Source organism: Bolinopsis microptera, chromosome 8 (assembly GCF_026151205.1).
Source record: "Bolinopsis microptera isolate Bmic1 chromosome 8, MBARI_Bmic_1.0, whole genome shotgun sequence".
Lineage (NCBI taxonomy): Eukaryota > Metazoa > Ctenophora > Tentaculata > Lobata > Bolinopsidae > Bolinopsis > Bolinopsis microptera.
In genome coordinates, this window is record NC_087079.1 from 6,893,973 (window position 1) to 6,913,717 (window position 19,745).

The 19,745-nt window shown below is 36.2% G+C and overlaps 2 protein-coding genes across 3 annotated transcripts in view; both read left to right on the top strand.

The window, feature by feature from the left end:
* The window catches only part of LOC134820243 (glucose-6-phosphate 1-dehydrogenase-like), a 50,997-nt gene extending 43,118 nt beyond the window's left edge, over nt 1–7,879 (top strand). Inside the window, exons 4-14 of one of the 2 annotated variants that reach the window (XM_063830468.1) lie at nt 1,255–1,341; nt 2,175–2,207; nt 2,618–2,710; nt 2,881–2,949; nt 3,177–3,302; nt 3,617–3,710; nt 4,793–4,892; nt 5,152–5,265; nt 5,494–5,612; nt 5,720–5,889; nt 6,081–7,878. In XM_063830468.1, coding sequence (XP_063686538.1) covers nt 1,255–1,341; nt 2,175–2,207; nt 2,618–2,710; nt 2,881–2,949; nt 3,177–3,302; nt 3,617–3,710; nt 4,793–4,892; nt 5,152–5,265; nt 5,494–5,612; nt 5,720–5,889; nt 6,081–6,261 — 1,186 coding nt within the window. In that variant the 3' untranslated portion in view covers nt 6,262–7,878. Of the gene's footprint in view, nt 1–1,254; nt 1,342–2,174; nt 2,208–2,617; nt 2,711–2,880; nt 2,950–3,176; nt 3,303–3,616; nt 3,711–4,792; nt 4,893–5,151; nt 5,266–5,493; nt 5,613–5,719; nt 5,890–6,080 lie in introns of both variants that reach the window. The other variant, XM_063830469.1, reaches the window with a different exon arrangement.
* Nucleotides 7,880–8,068: 189 nt separating this feature from the next.
* Nucleotides 8,069–17,461, top strand: LOC134820121 (zinc finger protein 771-like). The gene is made up of 2 exons (XM_063830342.1): nt 8,069–10,817; nt 17,340–17,461. Exons 1-2 carry the CDS (start codon nt 9,908–9,910, stop codon nt 17,459–17,461), a joined length of 1,032 nt encoding a protein of 343 aa, XP_063686412.1. The 5' UTR covers nt 8,069–9,907.
* Nucleotides 17,462–19,745: the final 2,284 nt, after the last annotated feature.

Genomic DNA, 19,745 nt, shown 5'->3' on the forward strand with positions numbered 1-19,745 from the left:
AAAGTGACCAGTAGACAGTGTGTCAATTGGGGGGCTTGCGTTGTTAGTCACCAGCTGGGGAACTAAACCTTTCAACTGTTGATTTGTTTTATTACAACCATTACAAAGAGGTGTTTTTACTTTGATGTATGTTGCCATGTGATTGGTTAAACCCATTATATACCTCATCATGATTGGTTCAGAGGGGTCACGTGATCAGACTTCCACTGTAATGACAGGGGAAAACGCCCTCTTGGACAACCGTACTAATTCCCAGTCTATTCTGAGCTAGTTAGTTCTGCACTGGTTCAATATGACGTGTGGTTTGCAGTGAGCTGTTATTACATGAAAGCAGTTGAGGGGTTTGTAATTGGAATACAAAATTCTTTCTTTTAACTTAACTTTTCTTAGAACTGCAAAACAAAGTTAAACTACAACAAGTTCGGAACTACAGTAAGTCTAATGTAGGCCAGATAATCCATCTATCTTCAGTAACATAGACAAAATATGTCAAATAGCTGTGTCTCAGTAATCAGTTAAAAGTTAAAACTATCAGCTAAAAGTTAAAACTATAAAGAAACTCATTGTCCACAGTGTCCAGGTTGTTTACCTTACATTATGGGGTGCCGGGTGACTCTGGCACAAAACACTGACCATGGTTTCGAACTGGCTTTATAGGATATAGAGGAATTTAATTCTCCCTTTGAATCAATCAAGCTAGATGATTTGTTGTAAATACTGAGATCAAACTATCAATTTACAGGCTATCGTCAAACATGTTGCAAGGCGTCATCTTCAGTGACATAAGCCTAAAAATTGTAAAAAGTTAGTAAAACCCAAAATTCCTTTAAAAATCTGAACACTCCTAAAACGGTTATATAATAATTAAAATTAAGAGGTTAGGAGTAACGGAAGGCCAAAAGGATTTATAGTGTTTATTCCCAAAGGTTTTAAGGTCTTGAGTTGTTGAATATATTTATGTTCACGAACTTCTAAAGTTTTAGGACTAGAATTATCAATAATTGAAACATTAAAAATTTTGTTAAAATCCATTTATAGGATACAAATTGCTTGAAAAAAACATTTTCTGTCCGGATATCTCTATGTTACTATTAATGAATGTACTCCAGTTAAGCACTCTGCAGTGCTGTGGTTACCCAAACAATTGTTTCTGAAACTAATTAATTAATTATTTAATTAATTAATTAATTAATTAATTAATTAATTAATTAATTAATTAATTAATTAATTAAAAACTAACATGCTTCTCCCCAGGTTCCGATTATTCTATCTGGCTCTGCCACCCTCCGTCTTTATCCCTGTCTGCACCCAACTGAAACACAACTGCTGGCTCGCGTCCAAGTTAGTGACACTCTCTTTGATTTTGTGTTTGGAAAATAATAATTCTAATTTGAGTTGTTAATATAAACAATTACACCTTAGTCTCATTAATTGGTATGGTAATTAGTTGGTAAATAAGTAGACTCTCATGCCGGGAGGAGGTAACTATGGTAACTAGTAGTGTAACTATGGTAACTAGGGAGGCGGTAAGCTCAAGACAGTGAGATTTATTTAAACAGCTGGAGGCTGGTTAGTTAATGGCTCTGTCCGCAGTCCGCACTAGTATTTAAACAAATTAGATATCTAGATAAACATCCGTAATATCATGAACAGTGTTTGCGGTTGTTTTTGTTCAAAAGGTGCCTTATAAGCCGGAAATGTCTAACTTGTGAAACTATAATTATTTGGTTACAAGCGCCGGTATGCGCCGTTGGTAATTAGATATATGACTTTGTAAATAGCGTAAACACTGCCATTATAAATCTTAAACTACTATTTTCTGACGAGAGTTGTCTTGTTAAAATACACACTGTTAGTCGTATTATCTTCAGAAATGTTCTGCTGGAAGGCATAAATAGAAAATGTGAACTAATCACGGAAAATATGAGATATTTAGAAATAGTTTGCTCAGTATGTCTTACTACTCCATTTTGTGTGGATAAAATGGACACGTGACAGAAAGACAAAACTTATTATGAAACTCCTACAAACTCAACCAAATGGTTCTTTGGAAAAAAATTTGTGCAGAAATATTTCTTGACTCAAAAATTGTTCTAATAGCTTCGTCTGTATACGTCCAGGTAATTGTGAGCTATTTAACTTAAGAATTACATTCTTAGACTTACTATTTCTAGGAACAAGTCACTCGGGAAATTCACTAACTTATTGTAAGCTTGGAATTTGTGTTTATAATGACGTATGTTATGTTTTCGCTTATTATATGAAATGTGGAGTGGCAGTTTATATATTACTATTAGCTTTAAACAGTTTTAAGACTGTTTAAAAAAACTTTTTAAGCTAGAAGTTTGGAGTGTTGAATGTTTTGGTTGCTGTCTATGTTTAACCTTTTAACGAAGGGGCCTCTACTTCAATATTCAAGCTGTTTTAAACATATCTTAAACATATTTTTATATAAAACAAGTTTTATTTATTAGTTAATATTGTTTAAACCTACAAGATCAGGAGATGCCAAACTGTTTTAGATTGAATTTTAGACTTAACATTCTTGAGATCATACCTTGCTGAGTTTATATCGAGGTGAAACGATAATTGTCAATTTATAATTGTTCTACCCCAGCAATTCCGAATGCAGAGTCATCGTTGAGAAACCATTTGGGAGGGACTTGGACACATCAAACGAACTGTCTCAAGCTATTACTGCCTTATTCAAGTATGATAATTTTGCACCCTTGTTTCCTATTGATCGGCAAATGGTTGCTGAACTTCTCAAACTTTGCTTAGACAGCTATTAAATTTGACTGTTTTTAATTGACTCAATTCAATTAATTTGGAATATCTATATATGAAAATACTTTGAATAACTAAAGACTTCTGTTTCAGTGAAATGGAAATCTACCGAATTGACCACTACCTTGGAAAGGAGATGGTGCTAAATCTCATGATTCTGAGGTTCGCATATTAGCAACGTTGTGCAATGTTATTTTTAGTTTTTACACGATGTGGCAAACATAGCGGAGTGGCGACGACAAGCTGCTTGCGGATGTTATTCTTCTATCAGTCCACTAAACTGCTTTAATTTTAGTGTGCAAGAAATAATATTATGTTATTTCATGCTTGTTGGAAGGTCTTTGTATAATACTTGCATCGTACGTTTTGTACAATTGAATTATTTTCAGATTTGGAAATGAGCTATTCCGTTCTGTTTGGAATCGTGAACGTATTGCATGCGTGGTTATAACATTTAAAGAACCTTTCGGGACATATGGTAGAGGTGGATACTTTGATACCAACGGAATTGTCAGGTTTGTCGTAAACTTTCTTCGAAGGAAATTGCACTTCCTTGTTTCGAGAGTTATCATGGATGACTAGTAAGACTACGGCGTGGTTCTGGGGACATATTCCCATATTTTTGTTTACCTTGCGCGCGGTCGCCAAACGACATTAAAGCTATTATCATGAGACCGGGATTCCCGCGCACGACAGTTCTCATCACATGGCGTGTGGAATTGTTGATATCACATTGTGCTCTATAAATTGTATATGAATGGCTTTCGTCCTACATGTCATTACTCATTAGTCTCGGTGTACATTTCCCTCAATAACATTAATTTTCCAGGGATGTGATGCAGAATCACCTGCTGCAGATCCTATGTTTGGTTGCTATGGAGCGACCTGTCAGTGTTGATGCTTCTGATATCAGGGACGAGAAGGTAAACTTATTGGAACATTGACAATAATAAAATAAGTGTCAGCTATCAACTCGTTAACGAATCGATCATAAAAATTAAAATTGATTCCAATTTTTTTTATTGAAATCTTTCAAATCGATCAATTACATACACATTTACACAATGAATGAACAACATTAAATTTTCTAAAAAGTATAAGACTCCGATAAAATCAGATTTTCTAGGACAAAATGTATGTAATCAAAGGACCTGAGGGTCACCAAAACACAGATGTTGAGAGCAAAATGCACCTCCTGCACAAGTATGGGCCCACGAAAATCTTAAATTTTAAATAGAATTTCAAATAGAATCACACAAAAATATCAAAAGCAATCAAATCATATAATAAAGTGAAATCCATGATGTGATGATATGCACTAAAATGAGAAATGAGAAATACAGACAACAGGGATTTAAGCTTTTATGAACATATTGTTAGCTTTAGGTAGACTGCCTCACATCTCTGTCTCGAGGGAATAATGTAGATCATAATCAAAGTCCTCCGGCAGAATTTTATCCCACATGTAGGAGGTCAATTTGCTTTTGAACTCAGAAATAGTCTCTATCTCACGTATAGCTAGAGGAATATGATTCCATTTGGAATGGGTCCTAAAATAAAAGTTCTTAGCAAAAGCGTTAGAGCTTGCTCGTGGTAAGATTGAGCTTACAAAACATAAGGGGTCCATGTGGCTATTTCTTAACCTTGAGTGGCCTTGAAATGGTTGCAAATATGAGGGTAAAGTGAGAGGTATATGTTGCTTCACAATTTTAAAGAAGAAAATAAGGTCAAGAAAGTCGAAGCGGTCTTCTATGGGCATAATCTTAAGCTGTCTGCATTTTTGAATGTATGTGGATGGTGGATAACTCATAAACTCCTCGTGAAGAATCCACTTAATAGCACGCTTTTGGAGGCCCTCCAGCTTGCTTATCTGGGATTTTGTGACCGGTCTCCATATATAACTGAGCAATGCTCAAATTGGATTCTCATTAAAGTGAGATACAGTACTCTACGACGATTTACATCTTTATTACACACAATTATTTAAGACTGACTAATTCTGCAGGTGAAAGTACTGAAGTTCATCAAGCCATTAGATTTGGACGATGTTGTTCTGGGACAGTATGTTGGTAACCCTGACGGTAAAACAGAGGATTCCAAGCTTGGTATGTACCTGAGTACACAGATCAAGCTCTGTTACTGCTTTTCTCGAGACATTTATTTTATTCAACTATTCAATTCCATCCATTAAGCTAATTAAATTCTTTACGATTAGTTCAGAAAAGGGGCTGATCAAAACATTCCGTATATGATTGAGCAGAATGGAAACAGGAGTCGTAAGAGAATCAGAATAGAAGAAATTATTAAAGTCTGTAATTTCACATTCACCTAAACAGATTTCCCTAATTTTCCTTTTCGCTGCAGGTTACCGAGATGATCCAGGTGTTCCTAACGACTCCAAGACGGCTACCTACGCCTGCGCTAAGTTGCAGATAGATAACGACAGATGGGCGGGCGTTCCTTTCATCATGAAATGCGGTAAATTGATAAATTACTTCTCTTACTAACTCTTTCTTTGTTATAGGAATTAGATGTTATAATAAACTCCTTCTTCTTTAATAGTGGTCACTAGTGGGGACGGAGGATGAGGTGGTTACTGTGTGTCGTATGCGCATTATAACATTTCCGTCACGTTTTTAGCCCTGATTGACTACTCTACATGTTGTAATTAGTTATTCTATCCGGCAAATAACACGTGTATCCCAGGTAAAGCAATGAACGAGAGGAAGGCGGAGATAAGAATTCAGTTCAGGGACACTCCCAGTGATATATTCGGGGGGAACTGTCAGAGGAACGAGCTTGTTATTAGGGTTCAGCCAAATGAGGTTAACTATTTTATGTTTCCAGCAATATAGTCGTTATCGTGTTATCTATAATAATTAATATAATTTCAAAATCTATGATCAGTATTCCAATTCTCAAATTCCTACAGGCAGTCTACTGTAAGATGAACGTCAAGTCCCCGGGCATGACATTTGCGGCGGAGGAGTCTGAGTTGAACCTGACCTATCACGAGAGATTCGAGGATATAGACCTCCCTGATGCTTACGAGCGGCTCATCCTCGACTTTATCCTGGGAACCCAAACTAACTTCGTCAGAACGTGGGTTACTTTTTGTTGTTTTGTTGTGCACGTGTATTGTGTATTGTGCAGTGTAAGCATTACATATGTTAAGTCTAAAGCTAACCCAAGCATTGATCCCGATTTAACCTTTACCCTTTCCTCTTTCCTAAACCTAACATTTAAATGTTATAAGGAGTACTGTGATCCTAAATAACGTCTTATATTTTCAGTGACGAGTTAGCTGAGGCGTGGCGTATCTTCACTCCCCTTCTCCACAAACTGGACGCAGGAGCCAAGTGCCCGGTGGACTATCCCTACGGTAGTCGTGGAGTAGCTGCAGCTGATGAGTTCATCAGGGCCAGTGGCTTCAAGTTCTCCGGCACTTACAAGTGGAAAGCAGAGAAGAAGTAATGGGTTTCTGGTATTTGAACTCTCCTGTGCGCGCACTCCGGCACGTGTGGGGTTCTGGAGTCTGAGGATTCTGGGGTTCAGACTCTTGAATCTTGACTCTGGGGATTGAGCCTAGATTCCAAGTGCGGTAGTAATTCAAAGTCTGGGCTCAGGAATCTGGAGTGGGAGTAGTGTAATGTTATGGTGGTTTTAGATGTTTGGTGAAACCTTTAAGCCTACGTTTGTTGAACCATGATGTATAGGAACAATAGAATTAGATCAAGAGTTGGAATGTTTGTTAACTTAGTAGTATGTGGAATGTTGATTTTATTTGTAAAGTTTTACTCTATGAGTTTAGATAACTTTGATATTATAAAATATTTATACTCTTCATTGATGCAGTTTTTTTCTGCTACCTAAAACTTGTTAGACGAATATAGAAATCTGATTTTGAACAAAATGTTATCCAATCTGACCCAGTTGGATGGCGATTGAAGGGCCATGATAATTGATCTCATAAACTTGATCAATCAATATTTAACATTGTTATTGTTATTAGTTTATTTTACCACTTTGACGATTATGTTTTTAAATTCAATAGATTTATTTGACTTATTTCATGTATTGGAACAGGATATTTTAGGAATTGTATCATAAGTTAGAGTTAGGGACACCAAGCCTTTTAAGAAATTTAAATGTTTATTTGGTGTTATGATTATGATGTAAATGTAATACCTATAAATATGATAATATTTGAACAAATTCCAAGAATAATTTGTCATCATTACTACAACAATTAGGTTTGATGAAATTTGCCATCGCAATTATAATATAACTAGCTATTCACAAACGGACACATACTGGAGAGAAACCTTATTCGTGCAGTTTTTGTGATTACAAATCAAGTACATCGAGCAGTCTTGCTATTCACAAACTGTCACACACCGTAGAGAGCTACCTCGCCACTGTACTGTCTGCGACTTTAAAACGAGGTCAGCTGGAATTTTGAAAAAGCAAATTATGTTGACTCATAATAGTTAATTTATTGATAGGAATTATCATTAAAAGCATGTTTGATAGATTTAAGATAGAGTTGTTGAACGAACACTATGCGAAAAGTCGATTATTCGTTATATGAGTAATAATATTTAAAAGTTGGACTTCTCTATTTCATTTTATTGGGTGGTATGGTTGTCTTACTTATCACGATATTTTCGTATTATACCGATACTGTGAGATTTAGTAAAATAGGATAATTTAGACACATTCAAATTTAAATTGATATTTTTAGCATGATTAATTGCAAGATCTACGTTAAGATTTGATTAAACATGATTTATAAAATAACAGATCATATTAATAAAACCGTATTAAATCAGTAATGGCTCCCAGAGCTCGAATTAATCCAGTTTATCAATTTTTAATTAGTATATTTTTCTATACCATGTCGGCAAACTTTTGGTCGGCTAGAATATTATGAGCGCTATAACGACTACGTTCTTACCCATAGTTTTCGTTGTTAAAAGTTTATTACGGATCAGTGTAGACGAGTAAACTTGATTTCCCGTTAATTGCTAAATAAAATTTGTTTGCGATTGAATGTTCAGTATTTCTGATGATTGAGTCGTTACAGATTATAATACTATAGTTTTATTGTTCCAATGTGCATTGTGCATAATACATTATTTCATCAAGTGTCGTTCAGGCATCACAACAGTAATTAATAGTAATACTAATAGCTTCACATTCCTTTCGAGCTGCAAAAATATTTGTTATTGTGCTTGCTAAAAACGTAAACAACATTCATTTGAAACTTTCAATCAGCAATGTCAGTTCAAAAAACAGAAACGTTTGAGGAGGTTGATATCAAAGAGGAGATGACAGACGACCAGCAAGTTAGCACTACTTCAACCTGGTTATCATCAGTATGCACTTGTAAATTTGAGAAGGATGCCGAAAATAACAATCTGAAGGCTAAACTTGAAGGAGGACCGGCTGATCAGGATGAATTTAATTCAGAACACCTAAAAAACCAAGTTGCAAACGGTAAGTACGTTGTAAAAATGGAAGATGTCAATATTTTCTGTGGTGCCCTGACTAATACTGAACCTTTGGACTGCAAAGAATTTCAGTGTGATAATTGCAATCTTCCGCTCACTCCATCGAACACAAGGCCTGTTACAGGAAAGTCCTCTTCTGTTCCTGTACATACCGAGCCTGATCGTGGCAATGTGTGTGACACTATTGGAGAAGCCAGTACTCCGTCCGTTAAAAAGTCTGCCAAGCTTGCTAACAAACGGCAGAAATGTGAAATGTGTGACTACATGACTAATACTACTGCAATGTTGAAAAGACACAAACGGACACACACTGGAGAGAAACCATATTCATGCGGTTTGTGTGATTTTAAATCGAAGAGATCGAGTGATCTTGCTAGACACAAACGGACACACACTGGAGAGAGACCTTATTCTTGCAGTTTGTGTGATTACAAATCAAGTACATCGAGCGATCTTGCAACTCACAAACGGACACACACAGGAGAAAAACCATATTCATGCAGTTTGTGTGATTTTAAATCGAATCAATCGAGCCATCTTGCAACTCACAAACTGTCACACACCGGAGAGAAACCTCACCACTGTACTGTCTGCGACTATAAAACGAGGACAGCTGGAAATTTGAAAAAGCATATGTTGACACATAATAGGCAGTATAGCTGTGAATATTGTGACTGTAATCCTAGGTCAAAGGACGCTTTGTTAAAACATATAAGATCGAGGCATATTCTACCTCACCTAAACAAAGGTCATAATCATTAATACAATTAAATCCAAAGAAATGTCTGGAATGGGCCATATATGATAGAACTTTGTTGGTTAATTTATTGATAGGAATTATTATTAAAAGCATGTAACTGATAGATTTAAGATAGAGTTGTTGATCGAACACTTTTCGAATAGTCGACTATTCGTTATATGAGTAATAATATTTAAAAGTAGGACTTCTTTATTTCATCAAATTAGGTGGTATGGTTGTCTTACTTATGATGATATTTTCGTATTATACCGATACCGTGAGATTTAGTAGAATATGATAATTTAGATACATTCAGATTTAAATTGATATTTTTGGCATTAATTGCAAAATTTACATTAAGATTTGATTGAACTGGATTTATAAAATAAATTATCGTATAAATAAAACAGTATTAAATCAGTAATGGCTACCAGAGCTCGAACTAATCCAGTTTATCAATTTTTAATTAGTATATTTTTCTATTCCATATCGGCAAACTTTTGGTCGGCTAGAATATTATGAGCGCTATAACGACTACGTTCTTACCCATAGTTTTCGTTGTTAAAAGTTTATTACGGATCAGTGTAGACGAGTAAACTTGATTTCCCGTTAATTGCTAAATAAAATTTGTTTGCGATTGAATGTTCACTATTTTTGATGATTGAGTTGTTACAGATTGTAATACTATAGTTTTATTGTTTCAATGTGCATTGTGCATAATACATTATTTCATCAAGTGTCGTTCAGGCATCACAACAGTAATTAATAGTAATACTAATAGCTTCACATTCCTTTCGAGCTGCAAAAATATTTGTTATTGTGCTTGCTAAAAACGTAAACAACATTCATTTGAAACTTTCAATCAGCAATGTCAGTTCAAAAAACAGAAAAGTTTGAGGAGGTTGATATCAAAGAGGAGATGACAGACGACCAGCAAGTTAGCACTATTTCAACCTGGTTATCATCAGTATGCACTTGTAAATGTGGGAAGGATGCCGAAAATAACAATCTGAAGGCTGAACTTGAAGGAGTACCGGCTGATCAGGATGAATTTAATTCAGAACACCTAAAAAACCAAGTTGCAAACGGTAACGTTGTAAAAATGGAAGATGTCAATATTTTCTGTGGTGCCCTGACTAATGCTGAACCTTTGGACTGCAAAGAATTTCAGTGTGATAATTGCAATCTTCCGCTCACTCCATCGAACACAAGGCCTGTTACAGGAAAGTCCTCTTCTGTTCCTGTACATACCGAGCCTGATCGTGGCAATGTGTGTGACACTATTGGAGAAGCCACTCCGTCCGCTAAAAAGTCTGCCAAGCTTGCTAACAAACGGCAGAAATGTGAAATGTGTGACTACATGACTAATACTACTGCAATGTTGAAAAGACACAAACGGACACACACTGGAGAGAAACCATATTCATGCAGTTTGTGTGATTTTGAATCAAAGAGATCGAGCCATCTTGCTAGACACAAACGGACACACACAGGAGAAAAACCATATGCATGCAGTTTGTGTGATTTTAAATCGAGTCAATCGAGCAATCTTGCTACTCACAAACGGACACATACTGGAGAAAAACCATATTCATGCAGTTTGTGTGATTTTAAATCAAAGAGATCGAGCCATCTTGCTACTCACAAACGGACACATACTGGAGAAAAACCATATTCATGCAGTTTGTGTGATTTTAAATCGAATCAATCGAGCAATCTTGCTAGACACAAACTGTCACACACCGGAGAGAGACCTCACCACTGTACTGTCTGCGACTGTAAAACGAGGACAGCTGGAAATTTGAAAAAGCATATGTTGACTCATAGAAGGCAGTATAGCTGTGAATATTGTGACTGTAATCCTAGGTCAAAGGACGCTTTGTTAAAACATATAAGATCGAGGCATATTCTACCTCACCTAAACAAAGGTCATAATCATTAATACAATTAAATCCAAAGAAATGTCTGGAATGGGCCATATATGATAGAACTTTGTTGGTTAATTTATTGATAGGAATTATTATTAAAAGCATGTAAATGATAGATTTAAGATAGAGTTGTTGATCGAACACTTTACGAATAGTCGACTATTTTTTATCAATAAACTTTCAAATTGTTACACAAATACATCATTTTATTTCAAAGAAAATATCGCCGAATGACCTTACATGCCTTGACAAGTGACCGAGTGTAAACAAAATTAGGGACACCGAAACACCATTTGACCAGTAAACTGGTCATAGCAATTACATCGGGCCCTATATGCACCTATAAGTGAAGCGATGCTGCAACCAAGGCATGCTAGGTTTATTCCATTGAACTAATAAGGTTACAGCCAAAAATATAAATATGATAAATAACAATGTACGGGTATTTGCCTCACAGAATGGCCAAAAAAAAGGAAGGTCTCTCAAAGTCACAAAACACACTTTATTCCAGTTTTTATCTCATAAGAAGCTAAGTTGACACTCATATTTTTCTTCCCGGGGGTTCATTTAATCTCATAACCATTTTTTCTTTGAGAAAAATTGGCCGGAAAATCTTCCTCGAAAAAAACATGCCTCACAGAATGGCCAAATCTGAATTTCTATAATTTTGTTGATGGAGATACTTTTTAAATTTCTATCACCACACGTTCTTAGAAAACCTATTAAGGAATGGGGTAATAACCTAAAACTCACGAAAAAAACTGAGCTGTGAAAAATTATTTCACAAAAAAAGAAAAAATGCCTGACAAAATGGCAAAAAAAAAAGAAAACGAGAAAATTTTATTTTTCTAAAACCTTTGGCTCTTGTTTCAGGCATGCTGCTGGTATTAATATGCCTTGTTAACACCCCCATATAGGTAAAATTTCTTAGAACTGAATAAAAAGGGCATAATTTCCTACACCAAAAATGGCCATTTTGTGTGGCGTTGTTCATATTCCCTGATTTCATGATTTATAACCTTCATTCGGAGCTGTAAAAACACTCCATCTGGGGTGTTATTGTATAATAAATAGCTTGTGAATACTTTAGACTTATGGTTTCATTGAATAAAAGGAGTTTTAAATTTTGGCCATTTTGTGAGGCATGTTTTGGCCATTTTGTGAGGCGTTTAGCCATTTTAACATTTTGTTTCTTCCTAAATTGAACAATGTTCGTTTTGTTTGATGAATACTATTCTTTAAACATCTTCTGTCATACTGGTGCCAGAAGTTCTCACCAAAATGCAAACTTAGTTCAAAAATTTGAAAACAGATTTTGTGAGGCATATTTTGGCCATTTTGTGAGGCGTGTAGCCATTTTAGCATTTTTTTCTTCCTATATTGAACAATGTTCGTTTTTTTTGATGAATACTATTCTTTGAACATCTTCTGTCATACTGGTGCCAGAAGTTCTCACCAAAATGTAAACTTAGTTCAAAAATTTGAAAACAAATTTTTCAGTGCTCAAAATTTCTACATAAACAGTCATATTTATGCCAGAAAATGTGGTCCTAGTTAATGATTTCACCACAGGAAGTGTTGCCAGAAGACTTTTGTTTCATATGGTATCCACAAAACCTACCAGTCTTTTATAAAAAATTAGTTACAAAAACATTTACAAATTTGGCCATTCTGTGAGGCTAGCCATTCTGTGAGGCATTTACCCGTACCATGAATCATAATTATAAACACACTTTATTGAACATATTTTATTAATTATACTTTTTATCAATTTATATTTAGATAATATAGTTACATTAAAGATAACGAAAACTTTCAAATTATCAAAATATATAATATCGTGATCTATAACAAGAGATTATAATTACTGATTAAGGATTTGCAGCATTTGTACGGGGTTGTAAAGTACAAAAAGATAAATTCGTGAGATTAATGTCGGGAATGCGCACAGATCTTTAATCGGTAAAATGACAGTGAAATTGTACTAAGGTGTTTAGTAATAGTATTGTAAAACTGCTCGAGGTTATTCATAATTCGTCTTGATAGTAAAGTATTGTTTCGTTATTGTTATCAAAGCTTGTGTGTCTGATCATCGTGAAAGTTTAGGTAAATTGTTTAACTGTCAGAAGATGTTATATGGTCGTTTAGAACTGTCCAGAGGTACTTTAATAAATGGGTTTTAAACACAGATGGTCGTGAGATTTCTCTTAATTCATAAGGGAGTTTATTCCAAAGAATGTGTGCTCTGTAAAAGTAAGACTTGGATATGCCTGAACATCTGGTCTGGCTTGACGTAAGGTTTTGTGGAACTTGAGGAGAAATATCACTAATCATACTGAGATCGTCTAGATGTGATCGCCTTAACCTACTTCCCATGAAACGTCGTAAGTAAGGTGGAAATGTCACAACTGACATGTCATAAAAAATATTATGAAAATATAATATATCATTGTAATCAACCCTTACCGAGATAAGAGTGGAAGGATATTTAGTTCCTTACACGCTATGAAATACCTTTTTTTGTCCCTGAGGCTTAATGAGTAAATATCATTAAGCAATTCGTTATATGAGTAATAGTATTTAAAAGTAGGACTTCTTTATTTCATCAAATTGGGTGTTATGGTTGTCTTACTTATCACGATATTCTCGAATTATACCGATACTGTGAGATTTAGTAAAATAGGATAATTTAGATACATTCAGATTTAAATTGATATTTTTGGCATTAATTGCAAAATTTACATTAAGATTTGATTAAACTGGATTTATAAAATAAATTATCGTATAAATAGAACAGTATTAAATCAGTAATGGCTACCAGAGCTCGACTTCATCAAATGTATCGATTTTAAAACTACTTTTCTATACCATATCGGCAAACTTTTGGTCGGCTGAATATTATTTTTGATGATTGAGTCGTTACAGATTATATAATACTACTAGAAAGCCCGTGGTAACAGGAACGAAGCTAGTAGTATTCTTGGAAAGAAAGTTTTAATGATCGCATCAAAAAATATCCACCCCAACCGAAGATACAGCCGATTTAAATATAAAACACTTTAAACACAACGTAATTACCACAAAACCGATCAAAATGACGTTAAAACAATCTTGGCACGTGCATGTGTGCATTAAAACACCGTTGCTATGGAACGTTTTGGTTGTTACCTAAATTCCTATTTTTCATTTAATTTGCACGTGGGCGGTCGTACAGTGTACAGTGTACAGAAAGAATTCTCTGAATTATAAGTAAGAAGAAGTGTCCAAATGTAACTTCGTGATGAGGTTAATCCCATCGATAGTTTTATAAATTAAGCACCCTGTTATTATGAATGATTAATTATGCAGGCGTCAGCAAACGAACCCAATTAGGCAGGAAAGCGTAAACACCACCCTAATGCGCCCTGATCGGAATCAGATATCATATTCTGTATCCGCCGCAACACAAGATAGCTGAGATCACTATATTTTGCCTCTTTTGATGAACTATGAAAATCAAACTTCTTGGAATGCATCAGTCCTGTAATTGAATAGAACTAGACAACGTGCGATGAGGTGGCCGGCCCGTCCCCCTGCATCACAAGCACGCCTGCCCACGTGCAATTAGTTCTCTGCGCGTCACGTGACAGTCACGTGCCAGCTCCTTGAGCTACTATGGGTTAGTGCTCCGTCACGTGATACCGCGACCTCTGTGTGGTTGGTCGGGGAGGTGAATTTAATTAAATGTAACGAGTTAGAGAAAGTAACATGTATCTTTTTATTACAATTGTAGCGTCTAGTCATAGTAAGTGATCTGGAATTGAATATAATCGCTTTTTGATATCCCGGCTGTCGTGTCGGTTGCTTACCAATAAATATAACAACAACCACACTCAGAATCAGCTTCATTTAAAACCTTCGTTGGAGATTTAGAGTGCATCACAATAATCCAGCGTGTTCTTCCAAAAACAGTATATAATTGAATTTGAATAAATATTCGTTTAAAACGATCAATTATGCACTATTCAGGGGCAGGTAAAAGTCACTAAAAGTCAAGCATCCAGCATGCTTAACCAACAGATACAAGATGATCTAAAGCTGTGCAGTAGTATTAACACCCGGTTTAAACCGAAACGTGAGGAGACTGGAATTTGATAAAAAGGAGGAGGAGGTGTGTGGAATCTCGTAAGTTTCAATTATAGTTTTTAAAGCAAAAGTTTGTGTTTAAATCGGTTTGTGGTTATTAACGCATCATCTGTGATCTGTCAAACGAATAAAAAGGTCCAAGCCATGTGTCCTACATTTAAACCTTTTTCATAAGCTCAAAGGAGTGCAATGAAATGCGCTTTGATACGCAAGTTAGCCTAGCATGAGTTCAATTCTAATTAAATGCACTGACGAGCGTTGAAATAATGAACCTGTACTTGACTCCGTGTTTTAAATCATATTGTGCTTAACTGCTCTTGTATTATGGATCATGGTAAGATAGTTTTGATAGTTTTGATTGGTTACTTGCTGATTATTCGTGGATCAGTATTACTTGGTAAGATATATGATTAACATGTTAAGTAGCTACTTCTGGGAGTTTCTTATCACGTATTTAGTTTAAGGGTCGCATCGAGACCGACTATCCAATCTTGTCTCTTGTATTGCCACGACGAAAAAGCAGTATTGAACATCTTTATACCTCATGATTTCACTTATTTAACCAACTCGCTAGTTTGCCACTTTATAGAGCGTTTAAGCTTTGACGTAAAGATAAGATATTAATATTAATAAGTTGTTATTACTGAGACTCATTTACATTGCACTCCTTTGAGTGGTTCCAGTGCCGCTACCAAACATTCGACTTGATTAAAGAGCTCTTTAGAAGATTGACAGACTCAATTTTATATGGTAAATATTGAAATATTTCGTCGTAGAGCCAGTCTTTCACCAGAAGCTAATTCGAATAGGTTTTTTAGATGCTTCAGTTCAGATAGATGAATGATGATACTGAGTAAAAAGTGCCATATTTAGTCAGTTATCGACAGATATGCCTACCTAAACACAAGGAAATTTTTTCAAAAGTAAAGTTTCGAAATCGTTGAAATTACCTCCTTATTAATGAAGTTATGAGTTTACACTTCGACAGAGGAATTTAATTCTCCTTTTGAATCAATCAAGCTAGATGATTTGTTGTAAATACTGAGATCAAACTATCAATTTACAGGCTATCGTCAAACATGTTGCAAGCTAAGATGGTAAGTACGTACGGTACAGGGCTTTAAGTACGTACGGTACAGCTACTTTTAAAGGTACGTACCGTACAGGCCCTATAGGGTACAGACTTTTTTGGGAAAAAAATGAAACTTTTTCAAAGTTAGTGGAGTACTTGCAATGTTCCTTTAGTATTATCATAATTTTATTTGAGGTAGTAGTCGAAGAGGAACATGAATTATTAAGATAGTAAATTAACAGTGAATGGACAGTGACAGATAAAATCAGTATCACATTTTAATGTGCTTATTGGAGTATATAAACACTAGTTTTTCAGCAAGCTGAGGCTTCAGCCTCAGCCTTCTTTTATTCATATAAAGTTTGTTTCACACATTAATGAGGATGCGCTAAAAATCGCGTAAACAACATCTGCCAACTTTTTCAACCAACATTATTCAAAGCGCCAAATCCAATGTAACATGGCCCAACCCTTCTTGCTTCTGGAACATTTTTGTACAACTGCTCTAAATCTAATGGTATAAATTGAAATGCAGCGATGAGCGAATTCAGCTTCCATGAAAGTTGTCGTGTGAACGTGGTTTTTGTGCATCTTTTTGCAATTGCAAGCATTGTACCTTTCAGCCCAAGTTTAAAAGTACGTACCGTACAGCTATTTTTAAAGGTACGTACCGTACGTACTTGCCATCTTAGGTTGCAAGGCGTCATCTTCAGTGACATAAGCCTACAAATTGTAAAAAGTTAGTAAACCCAAAATTCCTTTAAAAATCTGAACACTCTTAAAACGGTTATATAATTAAAATTAAAATGTTAGGGATAAGGGAAGGCCAAAAAGATTTATAGTGTTTATTCCCAAAGGTTTTAAAGTCTTGAGTTGTTGAATATATTTATGTTCACGAACTTCTAAAGTTTTAGGACTATAATTATCAATAATTGACACATTAAAAATTTTGTTAAAATTCTCCCTTTGACCTTTGTCTAAAACCATGATCCAACAAATGTAAGCCCAAACTATATTCATCACTTGTTTCATCTACCTTATCACCATTTAAAAGTTTATAATATTTGACTCTATGTTCTCCAGTCCTAACCCGTAGAGAGCGAGTAGTGCGACCGACGTAAGCCTTTCCACAGAAACTACATCGGAACAGTTAAATGATGTTGTAACTCAGGCAGTTTCCAGGGGAAGCTTTAACCTTCTTGCCGTTCACTTTGAATTCATGGCTGCCTTTGACAAGTTCGCAGCATTTGCATCTTGGCATATGGCATTTGCTGGTTGGACCATGTTTAGCTCCTAAAGCAAGTTCTTTCAATTTGACGAGGCGAGATTTTAGGCTTGGCCCTGTTTTCTTGGTGTAACTGAATATTTTCTTCCTAGGCGCGGAAGGTGTTGAGGAGGTCTCTTGGGATGTTTCAACAGTGTCACTTTCACTGAAACTCCTTGTTCTTTAGAGGTGTTCTTCATACTTCTTAGTCACAGACACCAGATCATCATCACTACCATAAGTAGATATGACCCTGATTGGAAGGTGTAAAGATGTCTGGTCCTCAGGAGTCTGAACTTTGCGTAACAGTGATCTTGTTGAATTGAGAACCTTATTACTAATATTCTCAACCATTTTCCTTACACTTCGACTTATTATTATCCTGACATGATAATCAAAAAGAGATGATATTTGACCAAAACCCATAATCATGGGTAGAGTGGACCGCAACAGTGTCTCTCTCTCTCTCTCCCAAACAAAAGGAAGTAATATCAATTTGAATAACCGTCCGCAAATGCATATTGATACCGAGAATGAAATCCTACCAATTGTAATAAAGTTAAAATTTCTCTGGGTTGCTTTCGGGTCGATACCTAGTATTTCGGGAGGCCGACGGCCAGGCCCCCTCATTACTAGGGGACCCAGGGAGATCAGATCATATCACTAATTAGTGACGTATAATTAGTGATGTGATCCATCAGTAGGATTTAACTGACCTAGAAATGGGCTAGAGTTCACATGTACATCATAGCAGTTCATTAAGAAGTAAACATGATCTTTAAGATTTGAGAATACTGAATACTGAATACTGAATACTGAATACTGAATACTGAATACTGAATACTGAATACTGAATACTGAATACTGAATACTGAATACTGAATACTGAATACTGAATACATCAATTATAGTTTTCTAAACAGTTATACCAGTTGGCAAACAATTTATCTGCAAAATAAATCTTCTTAAAATTTTTCTGGATGTTCTTTTGAACAGCTTGACAGAGGTGGAAGAAGCAATTGCTAACATCCCACCCTGGCAAACTCTTCAAAAAAGCATTTGGAGAAGGTAGGCATGTTGATAAGGCATCATGTAGCCTCCAGGCTCGACAAACCCCGACAAACCCCGACAAACCCCGACAGACGGCTACATGAGGCCTTCTTGTGTAGTGTTTTTCCACGTAAAGCTTGATGACTCCGTATCGGCTTTTTGTTGGGAGACTCAAAAAAAAAGAAAAAAAAAAGCCTCCAGGCTCGACAAACCCCGACAAACCCCGACACAGCCGACAAACCCTGACAAACCCCGACAAACCCCGACAAACCCCGACGAACCCTGACAAACCCCGACAAACCCCGACGTGTCGAGATATGTCGTATCATGTCCGGCCCACCGGCTACATGATGCCTTTGATAGAATGTGATACTATTATAAATATCTCCGGGATTTCGACGCGGGATCATATTATCACTCAGCCCGGCCCGCTGTTAGATAAACATCTCAAGCTGATATCATCCCGCCCCGGAAATTTGTATAAACCCGGCCCGCTTTTTAGTCGTAACTGATGTTTATCATTCAATTCTCCGACTTACAATAATCAATGATACTGCTGATTAGAACTCGATAATAGTAGAACAGTTAGACGCGCGATCACGTGAGCGCGTCACGTGCGTACCACGTGCCACCAATAGCATACGCCGAGTCTATACCACGTGACACGAAAGCGCACCACGTGATATGAAACATCGTAACCGTCCACTGCTTTTACACGCAAATTCCTGGGAACGTTGCCAAAGCAGCTAATTCTTGGAATTTCTCCAACGCGTGGCGTGAGAAGTTGGCGACTAGCCAGCTACCCTTGTCCGTGCCCTAAAAATAGTATTGTTTTGCTTGCTCTCCTTCCAGCTCTTGTTCCTGCTAACGTTCAAGCTATTGCTCCACTATGACAGATCGGTAAGTATAAATCCCTTGTCGAAATCGCCGGAGATAATTATAATCCATAAACACTTCACGCTCAGGGCTAAATAAATGTAATCCCTCAGCTGGCGCTTCGGGATTACATATTAACACAAAACTTGTGCGCTGCGCGCACTCGTATGTGTTTATCAGATCATCCCGCTAGCGCGGGATGATCTGTTATATAAACCCTTTGCGTGGCGGGTTTATGTTATTGTCTATCATCTTCCCGTATATATACCTAAGAACACTTGATCGGCTCACTCCCGTTGCATGCCTTTGGCACGTACGTATCACATCCCTAGATAGGGTAGAGTTCACATGTTCTGTAAATCGTAGTTGGTGGATCACATCACTAATTATA